General features: G+C 54.4%; 1 protein-coding gene across 1 annotated transcript in view; it reads left to right on the forward strand.

Moving 5' to 3' along the window:
- Window positions 1-17,098, forward strand: part of Eya2 (EYA transcriptional coactivator and phosphatase 2) — a 98,236-nt gene that overhangs the window by 41,528 nt on the left and 39,610 nt on the right. The window contains exon 4 of the mRNA XM_048349581.1: window positions 3,601-3,717. Within this exon, the coding sequence (XP_048205538.1) occupies window positions 3,601-3,717 (117 nt within the window). The remainder of the gene's footprint in view (window positions 1-3,600; window positions 3,718-17,098) is intronic.

Genomic DNA, 17,098 nt, shown 5'->3' on the forward strand with positions numbered 1-17,098 from the left:
GGGCCGAGGACACCAGGCTGCCTTCCTGCTGCTTCTAGTCCAGAATGGAGGCTGGACAGAATCCAGGCTGGAAGGACGATGGGGGACGTGGCCCCTGTGTTTCTTTAGCTTCTAAAATATAGCTTGTATTTTCAAAATCGCTTGCCAGTTTGGGCATGACAAATGTTTATTATTAGTTCACACTCTCCGTGTTTTTAAGTAGATGAGCAGGGAGCAAAGAACCCAAACTCAGCGTCAGGCACAGCCTAGGGCAGGGCTGTGCTTCAACACCAGCTTCTGTTTGCCTCAGCCCCCACCCGGCCCATGGTGGCCTGAGATTATCTGTTGGTCCCAGGAAGATGGGAGTTTGCAACCCCTCACACACAAAATGTGTGTGTGCATGTGTATAATTATGTATATATACACATTATGGGTATATTATATTTATACACATAGAGAGAGAGAGAAAGGGAGGGAGGGAGGGAAGGAGGAAAGCAAGGGAGGGAGGGAGGGAGGGAGGGAAAGACAGTTTTGTTTTGTGACAGTATTGGGGCTTGAACCCAGTGCCTGGGCACTGTCCGTTAGCTTTATTTACTCAAAACTGGTTCTCTACCATTTGAACCACAGCTCTACTTCTGGATTCTCTCTCTCTCTCTCTCTCTCTCTCTCTCTCTCTCTCTCTCTCTCTCATTGTTAATTGGGAATAAGAGTCTCCCAAATGTTTGTGGACAGGCTGGCCTTGAACTGTGATTCTCAGATTTCAGTTTCCCGAGTAGCTAGGATTACAGGCATGAGCCACCAGTGCCTGTCAAATGAATACGTGCTTAAAGTTTTTTTTAGTCCCAAGCCCTGATGTATATATATATGAGATGGTCAAAGATCCCAACAATAGCAGAGAAGTCTCGTTTCTGAATCCAGGGCCAGGATCTGGCCTTTAAATGAGCAGCTTAGGCCTTGGTGGGGGTGGGGGGGCTTAGTGGTGGAACACTTTCCCAGCATGCTCAAGACCCCGCTTCCAACAAAATAGAAGAATAGCCGCCAACTGATCTGAGAGGGAGAGGTGGAGAGGCGACCGTTGGCTGGCACGGGAGGGGCACACCCTGGTGGAGGGCACCCCGGGAGGGCAGGAATGGGGGGGCGCAGAGCCAAGGAGATCAGTGGCTGGGGCGTGTGGGAGGTTAGGAAGCCGCGGGGACGCTGTGGCGTTTGTTCCATTGGCAGCGTGGGAGCCGCTGCCATGCGCTAGTTAGGTTTTCAGACATGTCCTGGGCCACTGCTGCAGGGGAGAAGTGATGGGAGGACCGGAGGCCTGGAGCAGGGCCGGTGGAGGGCAGGGCAGGGAGCAGGCAGAAGCCAGAGGGAACCCAGGGCGACCCCAGCGGGAAGGTGACTGGACAGGGGTCACCTGGGTTGACTTCCTGTCCCTCCGTCTGCCTCTCGTCCTCTAAGGACTCTAATCCCCACCGCAGCGCGACCAAGAAGGCCGCGCCATTACCCTCCCCGAGGCCCAGAGAGGGGAAACACCTCGTCCAGGTCGCCCAGCATCAGGGAGGAAGCAATGACGTTTCACCCCAGAGTCTGAGCCCCCAGCACTGCTCCCCACTGCGGTGACGTGTACCCCATAAACCCCGGGGGATTACCTACGACAGACCTGGCCTAGCAGGTGTGCGTGCCCCGCTGATTGTGCCCTCTCCTGGGCAGTCTCCAGAGCCTTCCCCCGCCTGGCCGAGAGCCCGGCGCAGAGCGGCTGGATTATTTTTCACATCAAAGCAGAAGCTAGCCCTGTTCCCAGACAGCATGGCCACAGATGGAAATGCGCTTGGCACAGAGCGATTTCATTGTGTGGGTGACTCTTGAAGCGTCTGATCGCAGGAGATTAGAGTGCACGGCCTGAAATTCCTGTCCCATCCTTGCCCTGTGCCGGCCCAGAAACCCTGGACCTCAATTTGCTTGCTCATACAATGGAAGTAATACTAATTCTAACTCCCCACAGGGGGCCGGGAGGACTGAATAAAATCAGGGCTATCAAAAGTAAAGGGGCTGATAATAAGGACTTCCCAACCTTGGCAGGCCATCATGGTCTCTTCCCACTTTCCAGGCCTGGTAACATGAAAGCAGCCAGCCAGTGTCTGTATGTCTGTGTTTCAATAAAACTTTATTTATACAAAATAAGCAAGGGGACAGATTTGGCTCCTGGACCCCTACCTGTATGAAGTGCTCCCAGGGCCCAGCCCACAGGAAATTCTCGGGGCAGGGGATTGACAACAGATCATCAGAAGCCAGGTGTCCACACCACATGGCTAGGTCTAGATAATAGCAGGTGAGATGACTACCCAGCTTCCCAAAGAACTCTGAGATACCCATAGATCTCTGTAGATTAGCTTGCTCTGCCATGGAAGTTGGTCATTCCCTGTGTTGTGTGTGTGTGTGTGTGTGTGTGTGTGTGTGTGTGTATGCATGTGCGCACACGCGTCCCGGTACTGGGGCTTGATCTCAGAACCTGGACACTGTCCCTGAGGGTTTCTTTGCCCAAGGCTAGCTAGAGTTGTGCTTCTCGCTTTTTGGCGATTTACTGGAGAAAAGAATCTTTTCTGCCTGGGCTGGCTTTGAACTGTGATCCTCAGATCTCAGCCTCCTGAGTAGCTGGGATTATAGGCGTGAGCCCCTGGTGCCCAGCACATTTCTTTCCCTAAATCAGGATCAGCAAACTGTTTTTTTGTACAGAACTGGGCAGGATATGTTTCTCTTTGCACCGTACATGGAGCCCCCACACTTCAGTTGTGTTGGAGGGTTGTGTTAGTGTGTGCAGCAGAGTACTGAGCGTGCCAAGGGCCTGGGGTGACATGCCATGTCTCCTGCCACCCAGAGGGCATTGTGCGGCCCAGCCACACTGTGTTCTTCTGCTCTCTGCTGTGTCTCCTCCCTCCAGAACTCAAGCCTGCTGTGTCTGTAGTTACAACTCAACCTCTGAGCTGGGCATGGTGGTACATGTCAATAATCCCAGCACTCCGGAGGCTGAGGCAAGAGTAGTCAGCTCAAGAGCAGTCTAAGCTACATAATGAGACTATTTCCAAAGCAAATAGGGAAGCCGGATGCTGGTGGCTCACGCCTGTAATCCTAGCTACTCCGGAGGCTGAGATCTGAGGATCGTGATGCAAACCCAATCTGGAAAGACTCTAGTTAACCAGCAAAAACCAAAAGTGGAGGGTGGTCGAGTGTTCACCTTGGGGGAAAAAGTCAAGCAAGAGCCCAATGCCATGAGTTCAAGCTTCAGTACACACACACACACACACACACACACACACACACACACACACACTCAACAAAAGTAGGGTTGGAGTCGTGGTTCAGGTGGTGGAGCACCCATTGAACAAGCATGAGACCTTCCTTGGATTCAAACCCTAGTATCACCAAAGATAGATAGATAGATAGATAGATAGAAACATACATACATATATACATACGTACATACACACACACGTGCATGCATGCATAGGCAAAGAAGAATGTGCCTGCAGGGTAAGCTGGGCTCTCAGGCCACCCTGGATAGAAAGCCGAGGAAGCTGCGGGGCCCCTGGGCTCTGCTGCGTCTCCTCAGCGCCTCTCCTTCCTCCCTCGCAGGCATCAAGACTGAAGACAGCCTGAACCATTCCCCCAGCCAGGGCGGCTTCCTCAGCTACGGCTCCAGCTTCAGCACCACGCCTGCCGGACAGGGCCCGTACGCCTACCAGATGCACGGTCAGTCAGTGTGGGCTGTGGCCCGCCAGCCTCCCCGGCACCCCCACCCACCCCAGGGCGGAAGCCCGCTCCCCATCGCGCAGCCGAGGGGTCTCCGTCTCCCTCGCTGGCGCAGAGCAAACACGCTGACTGCAGACCTCCAATGCGGTGGACCGAGAATGGCCGGTTTGCCCCGTGGCAGGACGCGGGGCTTCCCTTCTGCAAGGGCAGTGGCAGCGAGCGTGCCTGGCTCCTGCAGCAGCTCATTAGCCTTGAGTGGGAAAAGCTAGGCGGGAGTGGGAGGTCCTGAGTTCAAGCCTCAGTTCTGGCACAAAAGGAAGAACAAGCACGCCCTGGCATTTCCCTTGGGAGGGTTAGTCGTAACCCCCGGGTTGGCACAAAGCCGGTGCCTGGGCCCTGCCATCTCCCGCCTCCTCAGTCTCCCCGACCGTAGCTTTCCGGAATGCGGGAGGGTAAAAGCTCATCTTTAAGCAAGGAGTGAGTTTCCACACCAGTCCCTGAAGTAAAGGCTTGCGAGGACTTTGAACTTGACCTTGCCTTTGAGGGTTGAGTAGAAACTGAGCTTCTAAGGCTGGAGTCTGAACTCCCCGATTCTAACGCGCCTCCCCTCCCCAGCTACACACAGGGACACGAATTGCATAGCCAACTTACCATTCGCTCATTCATTCATTCACTCGTTGTTTTATATTATTTGCTGAGCACCAGGTTTTTTAGGCACTGGGGCCCGGCAGCCACTGAAGTCAGTTTCCTCAGGGAGACACTTTCCAAAAAGTATGTGAATGACACAGTCCTGGTGTCATCCTGGCATGACCAGAGGAGGCATGAGGATTGACAGTACTCTCATGGAGAGCCTGGCGAGCCATGTGGGGGGGCGGAGGACTGGCAGTCCAGGCAAGGACAGCAAGTGCAAAGGCCCTGAGGCAGGATCAGGTTCGCTGAGTTAAAGCACCACAGAGGAGAGGTAGCAAACCTGGAGTTTGGTGGGGGGGGGGGGTGGGGAGGGAACCCTTTCGGGAGCATTAGAGGGGGTTTCAGAAAGTTGCAAACTGACCCTGGGCCAGTGGTAGAGTGTCTGCTTACCAAGGGCAAGGCCCCAAGTTTAAACCCCAGGACCACGGGGAGAAAAGAAAACCCAAAGTTCTAGAAGTGGTGTTTACAACTGGGGATCTCAGCTGCACACCTCCCAGGTTAGTTTGTGTTGAGTTTATGAAGTAAATTTGTGTCCGATTTATGAAGTACTATCTCTGGTGCTGGTAAGCCATGTGTCATTGGACAAGTGGCCACCCGCTTCTGGCCTGTGTTCTACAGCTCTAGGGCTAATGAATGCTCCATGAGGAAAAAGAGGGCCCGGGGAAGGTCATGGTCAGGTCGGGGGGGAGTGATGGGTGCGGGCTGTGGAGGGGAAGGAAGTCCTGCCAGATTCACTGCAGATTACTTTGACTCTTGAAGGCGGTAGAGTTTCTGAGAGGCCCTCCCTCCACCTTACACCTGCCAAGGAGCCCGGATGTAATGCATTCAGTCTCTTCCTGTGTTAAAAATCTTGGAATCCAACCAGGCGCCGGTGGCTCGGGCCTGTCATCCTACTTACTCAGGAGGCTGAGATCTGAGGATCGCAGTTCAGAGCCAGCCTGGGCAGGAAAGTCCGTGAGACTCTTATCTCCAACGAGCCACCAGAAAACTGGAAGTGGCGCTGTGGCTCCAGTGGTAGAGCACTTGCCTCAAGCTGATGAGCTCAGGAACAGCACCCAGGCTCAGAGTTCAAGCCCCACACCCCAACAAAAATAAACAAAAATCTTTGAATCCTTGTTTTTACAGTAGACCTCTTTTCCTTACTTTTCTTTTTCTGTTTAAATTTCCTTTCCTCTTCCTTCCTTCTTCCTCTCCCCTCTTCCTTCTTTCCCTTCTTTTCTTTCTTGTTCCTTTTTTCTTTTCTTTCATGCCAGTACTGGGGTTTCAATTCAGGACCTCTCACTTGACTTTTTCACTCAAGACTGGTGCTCTACTGCTTGAGAGCCACAGATAGCTCCACTTCCAACTTTTTTGTTGTTGTTGGTGATGGGGCTTGGGGCCTGTTCAAGGCTAGCACTCTACCACTTTGAGCCACAGCACTACTTCCAGTTTTCTGGTGATTAATTGGAGATAAGAGTCTCACGGACTTTCCTGCCCTGGCTGGCTGTGAACTGTGATCCTCAGATCTTCGCCTGCTGAATAGCTAGGATGACAGAAATGAGCCACTGGCGTCTGGCTCACCTCCAACTTTATGCTGGTTAGTTGGAGTTAAGTCTCAGGGATCTTTGTGCCTGGGCTGGCTTCAAACCTCCAACCTCAGTTCTCAGCCTCCTGAGTAGCCCGACTTCCAGACATGGATCACAGGTGCCCAGCTGTAACTTACTTTTTACTGACATAGTTGACCGGCTATGCGCTTCACTCTTTTAAAGTGCTCAGTTCCATCGTTGGGGATGTATTCACCACCACCACTAATTTTTTGAGGTTCTTATTACCTCAAAAGGAAGCTCCATGCCTGCCCTCTAGCCGGTCACCTTCCGGTTTTCCCCCCTTCCCATACATGTCACTGCTAATAATACTCATTAAACTTTACTCCTCTTTCACATTAATTTAGCGGGTGAAACCCCCCAAACATCTATAGAAATCTTTCTCTTACTGCCCAGCTGCAGGCCTGCACCCAGCCCCCCTCTGCAGTCTCCAAGCCCCCGCAATTAACTACTAGGCATAGTTCCTGTGAACCCATGCGGAACTTCTTTCTGCAAATATAAGTGGATTATCATCAGTCTGTCATGTCACCTGTTACCATGACAACAGCCTGTTCACCCTTGAGTCATGCGTAAGGAGATGGCACGGGGCTGAGATCCCTGGTTAGGTGGTTTCATTTGCTTTAAGTTTCTCTTTAGTGTGGGTTTTATCCCCATGTTGTGCTCCAGTGCCATTTCCTTCATGGAACTCTGGGTTCCTTGAGCTCCTTAGATCAGTGGATCTACAGCTTCCAATTAGGAAGAAGGGAGGAAGGTGGAGGAAGGGGAGAGGGAGGAAGGGACCTCCCTCCCTTACTTCCTTACTTCCTCTTTTTGTGAGGAAGACAAGAGTTGTACCACTGGAACTTGAACTCAGGACCTGCACACTATCCCTGAGCCGTTTTACAAGCACTCTGCCACTTGAACCACAAGCTCTAATTCTGTTTTGTGGGATTTCATTTTATTCGGTACTGAATTGGACATCGTCTCATGGATTTTCCTAGGTGCACGGTATTTGATCTCAGCCTCCTGAGTAGCTAGGATTGTATCTGCGAGCCACTGGTGCCCAACTCTGGTTTATGTTTTCTTAACTGAGGCATGGGGCCTGGCCACGAACGACAAGAGCACGTCACAAGCCGCACAGTAACTTCTGTGTGTGTGTGTGTGTGTGTGTGTGTCTGTGTGTGTGTGTGTGCGCACATGTGCATGGACCCTGTGGGCGCTCATCTGGAGCTGTTCTCATCAGTGAGGCCTGCCACCAGGTCACCGGAGTGGCAGGGTTGGGGCCACTTCTCCGTGTCATCCAGGCCACGATGGTCAGGATCAGGCCTCGGCCTCCTGGGGCAGCCAAGGCAGGAGCCAGCCTGGCCGCAGGGCTCCTAACTCGGGTCACCCCCTGGCCCTGCCCGGCCCAGCTGGGGTCACCGCGGGATGTGCTGGCAGCTGGCTGCCTGGGCGCAAACTTCCTCCTGGAGGACACTGGAAGGTCATGGGGATGGTCTGTTCTGGTTGTGCAATGGTCTCCTAAAGCCACAGGGAGTGACAGCACTAAAGAGCCTGAGAGTCAGCTGGGGGTCATTTGGGGTTCAGTTCGCCACAGCTAAGCAGCACCGTGGGGTACAACTCCCTGCAGCGATGGTGAAGCTGTGCGCCTGTGCATTGGGGGGGGCGGGGAGAGCGGGTGTCTGGGCCCTGCGCCTGCGCCTGCGCCTGCGCCTTGGAGGCCGAGCCCTGCGCCTGCGCTGTGAGGTCTGGGCCCTGCGCCTGCGCCTGCGCCATGGGGTCTGGCCGTGGGCCTTGCGCCTGCGCTGTGGGCCGGGGGCGCCTGAAATGAGGCCAGCCAAGAAACTGACTTTGTCCTTTTGTTGGGTGTTCATCAGTTTGCCCTATAAAGGTGGTTAGGGGCATGGACAGCTCTATGGGAGCCCAAAGCCAGCTGTGAACGGGGTTAATGCTGGGGAGGGAAGAGCAGGGGGCCGGCAGGCATTAACCTCTGACCCACACTCCCCTCGGCCCCTCAGGCTGTGGTATTTGGAGCCTTGGGGGGGGGGTGTTAGGGTTTGTGGGGGGCTCAGGACAGGAGTGGTGTCCTTCCTCATGAGAAGAGGGATGTCGCTCTCCCCCCTCTAGCCCACCTGCCCCGGCTGACCATGGAAAGGTCACCTGCAGGCAGCAGCCGATCCCGGAGCCCTGGCCCCAGACCGCAGGCCTCCAGTCCCGGCTGTGCCGGCAGAAGTGGGCGGAGGTGGAGAGCTAAGCCCCTGGGGCGGGGCGGCCTTTTGCCCCATCCTTCGAGGAAGTGGAGCAGCTGTTGTTGGGGTCTTCATGCTGTGTGGAGAACAGGTGGGGTCGTGTGTTCATATGACTCCTGTCTCCGCAGGAAGTGAGAGAGTCGCTACTACACACCAGGGGCCGAGAACAGACGTGCCCAGGGCACAGCGGACCTCTCCGTCACAGTCTAGGATGGGTAGTACATGCCTTTCATCTCAGTTCTCAGGAGGATGGAGGGTTCAAGGCCAGCCTGGGCTACATAATGAAACCCTATCTCAAAGACATACAGAGAAATAGATAGGATAGATAAAACAGATAGAGATGATAGTTGACAGACAGGTAATAGATATAAATGACAGACAGATGCTAGATAGATAAATAATAGGTATAGATGATAGTGTGACAGTGCTATTCTGATAAAACACATTACACTAGCATTCTTACAAAGAACAATGCTTGTTAAAAGCCTCAACAAACTAATTTCCCATTTGTGATATCTTAGGCTAATGTGTAGGACAGAAGCCGGGAGGCATTTTCCATAAAGGACCTAGAGAATGTTCTAGATCTGGAGGGCCTCAGTTCTCCATCCAAGCTGCACATGGCTCTGTGGATAGCTGAATGGGCAGAGCTGTCTGCTGGTGCAGCATGGTGGCAAAAGTAAGGGAGGAGGTGGGCCTGGGTTCACCAGATACTGTGCTTTAGGGTCCTGGTATTAAAACCTAACCTTCAACCCGATGCTGGTGGCTCAGACTGGTGCCAGCCACACAAGCCAGCCCTGAGCTGAGGGTCAAGTCTGGTCTGTATGTAATTCACATGCCAGTGAGAGGACACACACACGTGTGCTTGCACACACTGTATTCACTCTACCTGTGTCACAAATGCATAGCCCCATTTGCTAAGAGCCTGGGGGCTGGAGGTGAGATCGGTGGAGGTTTGTCCGTGATGGAGGATGCTGATGATGCTGTTCTGGGCTGCTTATCACCTGCCTCTCCCTCTGCGTGCACAGGGACAAAGGTCTCGGGTGCCTTGTCCTCTCCCAGGGGGACCTCATTTGCCCTCTGTTCCCTGTCTGCAACGATGGTCACTTGGTGTTTGAGCATCAGTGTTTGTGTTGGAGGAACATGACTGTGAGGAGTTGGACAAATGACAGCCATCAGCTACCAGCTGGGAGATGAAGGAAGGGGGCTGAAGGACAGCAGGTCTCTGAGTGGACAGTGGAGCTGTCAGTCAGGAAGAACCGGCCAGGATCTGGGAGGGCCCAGCGACAGGAAGCCTTGTGATTGGGGGAACAGGGGACAGGGGATACGGATGAGGGTACAAGTCCTGGCAGAGCTGGTGGGCTTGGGGACAAGGCTTTGGGGTTTTTGTCTGGGGAACACCTGGAAGCCATTGTGACAGGGCAGAGACCCAGTGGCTGCTCTGGGGATGGGGGCGGTGAGGGCCAACAGGTATGCAGGGACAGAAAGCAAGCCCTCTTCTAGACATAGCTCCTCTTTTGCCCTGGCCCTCCCTCCTCCTACCTCCTCTTCTGTGCTGAAATCAGTGGAGTCAATGCCTGTGTCCAGGACTGTTACTGACTCCATTGAGAAAATTGTAGCACGTGTGTGTGTGTGTGTGTGTGTGTGTGTGTGTGTGTGTACTGGTTCTGGAGCTTGAACTCTAGGCCTGGGTACTGTTTCATTTGTTTGCTCAAGGCTAGTGCTCTACCACCTGAGCCACTGCTCCATGTCTGGCTTTTTGGTGCTTAATTGGAGATGAGTCTCACAGACTTTCCTGCCCGTGCCAGCTTCAAACCTCATTCTCAGACCTCAGCTTCTGAGTAGCTAGGATTACAGGTGTGAGCACCACTGCTGGCTTTATCATTTTTGTTTCTAATATTTCAAGGGAATAAGAATTGAGCTGTGCCAAAGTCTGCACCTGCAACCTGTGTGGAAAAGCATCCGAATAAACCCCTCTAACACCTGCTAATAACCAGGAGGGGGGAAGAAGAACACAACCGACCATTAAAAAAAATACCCCAAACCACAAGCTCATCCAAGTGGAGCGGGGCGAGGGGCGTGGGGGGGGGGGAGGGTGGCTCAGCCCCCAGCGGGCCAGCTTCTATTCAGGATTGAAAAGGATAATTAAGGGGCTCAGCAAGAGGAGGAGAAATAGCCTCAACTAGAGAGCTATATGTTAAGACAGAGGCACAGACAGACACCACAACTCCACCCAGAGGCAAGCAGCCTCCAGGACTGAAGCTTGGCTGTGGCTTGCACAATTTGCCTCCTCTGAGCAAATAAGTAGATCAGAGGGGGCCCGCTGCCCTGGGGCCCCAACTTCTCACCCTGCAACCTCCCTCCCCCCAACTTCTGTGTCCTCCACAGTCAGCCAGATCTGCAGCCTCTTCAGAACGCTGAGCGCTAATTCATGTATTTACTTAAATCGCATCAGTAGTATCAGTGCATACCTCTGCAGTGTGTGTGTGTGTGTGTGTGTGTGTGTGTGTGTGTGTCCTCTGCTTTTGGAGTTTTCCAAACTCAATATTTTGGTGTGTGCCTTGCTTTGTGAATGGACCTTTATAGTTTCCACTGAACAGTAGGTTTGGGGGTGTTTCCCATGCATACTCCCTCTATGTCTGCTGATTTCCTAGCATTGCACAGAAAGCCAGACACCTGAGTTTCTTACCAGTTGTGAGAACCCCAGTTCTGGGCCCTGATTAGGGGTGTGGGCCAGGGCCGGCTGAGTCTTAAGTCCGTAGGATTTGCTGTGGCAGAGGCTTTGCCTCTCTCCCTGGGGTATCAAGACCGCATCTCCCCTTGGCCAGCCAGCGCCACGGGCACCGAGGGGCAAAGTATGTCACCTCCTGCCTCCGCTTCTTCAGATACAGGAGCGATTGTCCCTCAGATACAAGAGCTGGTGCCTCCCTAGCGCCCCCCCAGTACCCCCCCAGCCCTTAATGGCTCCCCCACCCCCTTGTGTCCCTCAGGTCTGTAGACGCCTCACTCCACCTCTTTCCCTTCTCCAAGGGCCCCTCTGTGACCCCATCTTTATCTCACCTCCCCAAATAGAGCCACCTTCGCTAGGACTTAACTGGGGCTTGAACTTGCAACCTCAGCATCCTTTCCCTGGGCTCCTGGCTGAGCATTAGGAGACTCAGGGACAAGCACTCTGTCCCCAAGATGGCTGGGCTTGGCACAAGCAGAAACCACCCAAGCAAGAGAGGGCAGCGGAGCCCCCAAGCTCAGCTGGCTCCAATTAGTCTCAGTTGACGACGCGGTGGCCCGGGCAGTATGGACCTGGCCAAGTTCACCGTGAAGAGGCAGCGGCAGCCAGCGAAGGTCATGCTGTCCTCTTTCCTGTGTAAACAGAACCCGCCACCCCCTGCCCAGCCACACTGTATCTCTTTCAAAGATCTCCAAACAACCCAGCAGACCATACCAAATTGACTTTATTGCTTTCAAACCAAGCCCTTCTCCCAGCTGCCCGCCATCGCCCCGACCCCCAGGGAAGACATCATAATAGATTTGTCTCTTCTTACACCCCCATAGTTTAGCCTCAACTAAGTGATCCGAACACAAGCTGTACGATGGGCTTCCTGGTAGGCCTTGAGCCTGAGGGGCTGAGCTCCTGGGTCCCCACTCCACAGCTTAGGACAGGAAACTGAGGCTCGGAGCGAGGAGGTGGCTGCGAGGAGCCCGGCTGGGAATAAAGTGAGCAGGGCGCCAGCCCAGCGCAAGCAAGAAACGCTAGAAAACTCAGCAATGGAGAAAAGGGTTGTAGGGCGCCATTTACACTAGTCACAACGAACACAGAAGTTCCCTGGGGGAGCAAATGATCACATTCTTAATTAAAAATAAATGCTTCCGTGTTTATCGCGGCACAATTCACAATAGCCAAAATATGGAAACAACCCAGATGCCCCTCCACAGACGAATAGATTCAAAAAATATGGTACTTATACACAATGGAATACTACATAGCGATTAGGAATGGTGAAATATTGTTATTCGCAGGGAAATGGTCAGAACTCGAACAAATAATGTTGAGCGAGACAAGCCTAGAACACAGAAAACAAAGGGGCATGATCTCCCTGATATATGACTGTTAACAAAGGGAGACAGAGAGACAGTAGAGACCAAGTATGTGAATACTGTATATGTTCTTGATACATTGTATATTGTATATATGTCTACCTGACCTAGAGAAGGGATAGAAAAACAGGACATAAGATATCACAAGAAATGTACACACTGCCCTACTATATAACTGTACCCTTTTTGCACCACACCTTGTAAAAAATTTTGTGTTCAATTAATAAACAAATAAAAAAAAATGCTTCCGGTGTACGCACAAGTGTGTGTACGTATGTGTGTATGCACACGTGCACGTGCATGCACTCCAATACTGGGGCTTGAACTCGGGGGCCTGGGTTCTGTCCCTCAGCTTTTTCACTTCAGGCTGGTGCTCTACCACTTGAGCCACATCTCCACTTCTGACTTTTGGGTGGCTAGATGGAGATAAGAGTTTCACGGGCTTTCTTGGCTAGGCTGGCTTTGAACCACGATCCTCAGATCACAGCCTCCTGAGTAGCTAGGATGACAGGTATGAGCCACCAGCGCCCAGCTGGCACCTCTGATTCTATGATGGAATGGGTCTCGTTGCTCACAATCCGTTGCCCCCCAGGAGGGGGGAGCCCGGTTCCTCCCAGCCCAGGCCAGGGAGGAAGGCTCATGGTTCCTCCAAGCTCAGGGCTGGGGAGGAAGGCTCCTACTCCGCAGCCTGGGCTTCCTCTCCAGCCCGGGCTGTGCCCACTTCCTCTGCCAGGGCAGTGAGGGAGACCCAAAAAGTGCAGATGCCACGCACCTCAGGCGGTCTTTGCCACCTGGGACCCCACAATGGACACCCCTGGGGATGATGGAGGGCCATGAGGGAAGAAACAGAAACTGTTCCTGTGCTTGAGTCAGCTGTTGCTGTGTAACACACCACCTGGGAGGCTTAGTAGCTTAAAACCACAACAGTGTGTCCTTTCTCCCATCTAGGCTTTCAGAGCTCAGCAGGGTGTTTTTTTCTGCTTGGGCAGCTGTGCCTAGCCAAGTAGCCAAGACACCCAAGGAGGCTGTGGGCACGCCAGACTGGGGTACCTCCATCCCCTCCACGCTGATGCCTCTAGGAGTGTGGCCAGCTTCCATGTAGCATGGCACAGGTGTCCATCCGAGGAAAAGACAGGGAATGGCCAGCTCGCTGGGGGGACCGGCTGGATGATTAGAACATCACCTCCTCTTCCTCATACTGTGGACCAAAGTGTGGTATGGGCAGCCTGGATTCACCAGGAAGGAAAGAGGCCCCACCCTTGGGAAGGGGAGCAGCATGCCCTAAGCGGGGTCAGAGGGAAGGCTAGGCCGTGCTATGTGGGAACCACCTTCACAGCCTGTCCCCCGAGTTTCCAGAGCAGCTGAGGACTTGCCCCTGGGAGGACCTCCTGTCTGCAGCTGTCCCTGGCCGCCTCTATGCTCGTCTCTCATGGGGGAGCTGTGTGCAGCATGCAAAGCCTGAGAGGGTTTGGGCAGTATGAGTGTGTGCTCAGCTGCTGTAACAAAGACCCCAGCCAAGACCATAGGTCCACGTGGTGGCAGCATTGCTTCATCTGCTTCTTTGTTCCATGGTCCTTCCTCGTTGCTTCTTCTAAGCGGCTGGCTGTCTCCATCCCCCGGGGTAGGTGTAACAGAGTATCCTATCCTGCAGCATTGATTCCTGGCTGCTCTGGGGTCTGGGGGTCCCTGCAGTCAGGTTCAGCGCAGGGCCAGCTTGCTGTCTCCTCCCTGTTCGCATTTGTCAGCAGGGGGCAGAGTTCTCCAGGGTCTTGTACAGGGGCACTGACCCCGTGTGTGTGTGTGTGTGTGTGTGTGTGTGTGTGTGTGTGTGTGTGTGTTCATTCTCACAGTGGGCCCTGTCACATGGGGCTGGGTTTAGCACCCACTTGGCAGATGGGAAGACTGAGGCTTGTAGGGTTAAGGGGTTCCACAGGGTTGGTCCGCAGCCAGCACTGGGTGTCGACTCTGCCAGGACAATGGGTCATTTATCTTCACTTTGTTTTCACGTGTGCTAGCACTGGGACTTGAACGCAGTGCCTGGGCAGGGTCCCTTAGCCTTTTCATTCCAGACGGGTGCTCTACTGCTTGAGCCGCAGCTCTGCTTCCAGCTTTTTGCTGGCTGATTGGAGATAAGACTCTCCAGACATTCCTGCCCAGGCTGGCTTTGAACTGCGATCCTCAGATCTCAGCCTCCTGCGTGGCGAGGATGACAGGTGCCTGGCCTTAATGGTTTATTGTAAAAGATGCTTAGCCCCGTGGGAGGCTTGCGGAGATGCGGCGGAGTCCCTACGGGCCATCGCTCTCCGGTGCGAACCAGGTCTGATGTCTACTCCTGATTAGCAAGGGCTTGAGCAAGGCCACTCTGGGCCAGGAGAGTGCCGTGGTCAGGCGGACCCCAGGATGGACGGACGTGGCGTTGGGGACGTGGAACCCAGAGATCTTGTGTCTGGAGATGTGAGAGGCAGCACGCACTTTCACGCCTTGGTAATGTTTCCTCATCTAGAGAGAAGGCGAGATGGGAACTGAATTACAAGCTCCAGGCAGGGCCTGTGGGCATGGCTCCTCAGTGCCCAGCCTGTGTGCCCCGAAGGTGAATGACTGTCCCTCCCATCGCTGCTGGTGGCGGGAGCAGGAGCAGCAGCACCGGGTGCTGGGATCTGAAATCACCTCTCCTAGAAAGACTGGAGAGACAGCACAGGAAGGCGGATTAACCCAGCCCAGATGAAAAGCGGAGGTCCCTGGCTGCTTAGGCTGCAAGTCTTTCAAAGCAACAGCTACACGAGATTTTAGGGCAAGGAATAAAGTACGGCTGTTTGGAGACAGGGCAGCGCTTTGGTCTGGAAGGGGGAGGCCGCTTTAAAGACGGCTAGGTTTTAGCCTAAATTCTTTCTGGACCCTCCTGGGTGCCTTGGACGGACCCACTCGGAATTTACAGGTCTGTGGAAGGAGCTTGGTGCCTGTCCCACGGGGTGGACGGAATTGGGAGTTGTGGTCCTACTAGGTGATCTGGAATATTCAGAAAGGTCATTTTGCAGAGTGGCAGACCCTCCCCCCCCCCCCCGAAATAGTCTGTTTGGAGAACTTGATTTTATCACCAAGAGAGCCTGATGTGGCTGCCTCTGGCCAGCTGTTGGCTTCTGTTTGTTGTGGGGCGAGGCCCTGGGCTGGGCCGCGAGGCTCGGTCCTTTCGTTACACAGCATGGGCTGATCTTCACAGGGTTGCCCTTCCCAGAATCCAGAAGTGGTAGTCGGCAGGAAGACTGATGCGTTTGGTGTTGGGATCTGCTGTGGTCGCTGATCTGTTTCTGAAAAGGCAGTCCTCCCCTGTCATGACCCCTGGGATGACCCCTGGGGTGGCAGGGGTCATGGTGCTCCAGCCACGGCTTTCCACGAAGCCAGAAACGCGTTCCAAGGCCTTGTGACGCCCCATCTCCACTCGAGCCCGGCTCAGAGCCACACCCGAAGTCCCATCCTAACCTTTTATTTTCCCCATCTTTCTCACTACCTCAGGGCCTTTGCACTTTTTGTTTCCCCATAATCCCCAGGTGGCTGGCTTTTCTCCACGCTGCATCCTCTAAGTGGCTTCCAAATGCACGAATCCTCCACTAAACTGAAATGAACTACAAGACTTGTTCAGTCCCGTGGTGGCAGGGACTGCCTCCCAGTCCTGCCCTGCAGCTACCACTGTTCCACAGGGCAAGGTCTCCCACAGATCCTCTGCAGTGGTGACCCGGGGACAACAAGGCCCCACCCCCTTCCTCTTCACCCCTCCACCTTTTCTCTTTGCTCCTCCTCCTTCCTCTTGGCCCCTCCCCTTCCCTTTGGCCCCTCCCCCTTCCTCTTGGCCCTATCCCTTTTGCCCCTCCTTCTTTCCTCTTGGCCCCTCCCATTTCCTTTCCACCCCTCCCCTCCTTCTCCCTATTTTGCCCTTGTGTGGTGGAGATGGGGTGATGGGCATCTCTAAAATGGCATCCTCAGGAAAGCGGGTTGTTTTACAACCAGTTAAATGTGCTTTATGCTACCTGTGAATGAGGCCATTGTGACAAGTAGCTGGGGTGGTGATTGAGCCCAGATGTGGAGGGGCAGAGGCACAGGCCGGTCTGGGCCCTGAGGCCGGGCTGCACAGGGCAGAGGAGAGGAAGGCCCCCGACTCCTGTCCTTCTTAGAGCTGAGCACTCAGTCTCACATCCAGAAGCACTGCCTTCTCTGGCCTCTGCGGCTCTGCTCTCTGACCTGTCCCAGTCGGTTTCTTTTCTTCCTCCCTCCCCCCTCCCCCCCAGCTCTTATTCCAGGGAAGCTCAAGGGCCGTGGCGGTGAACTCCCTTCGAGGCAGGCCCTCACACACAGGGGAGCCCCCGGCTGCCCAGGTATCCATCAAACCCAGCTGGCCTCTGCTCCCGCCGGCGCTCACAGAATCCCCCCAGAACTTGCTTGTCTCCACTTTATGGATGGGGAAACTGAGGCTTAGGAGAGTCACCAGGGGCTCACCAGAGGTCTCCACCCCGAAGGCAGCTGCCCTTTCCCAGCATGCCCTGTGCTGCTCACTGCACGCAGTCTGGTGGAGCGAGGCTGAGGGGGGGCGGCGCTGCCTGGGCCTCCGCCACTGTGGGCTCTGGGAAAGGAGAAGCGGAGAGGAGGAGGCCCATGAGGATCTGTGGTCTGCCCCGCCGCCTGCCCCTCTGCAGCGTGGACTCTACTCGGGGCCCCTGGGTGGGCGCGGCTTCCTGCAGGCTCCCCTCTGCCTGCTCTGGCTTGTTGGTGCCGCGCCTGCTGCCTCCTCCCCGCCAG

Source organism: Perognathus longimembris, chromosome 6, assembly GCF_023159225.1.
Source record: "Perognathus longimembris pacificus isolate PPM17 chromosome 6, ASM2315922v1, whole genome shotgun sequence".
Taxonomy (NCBI): domain Eukaryota; kingdom Metazoa; phylum Chordata; class Mammalia; order Rodentia; family Heteromyidae; genus Perognathus; species Perognathus longimembris.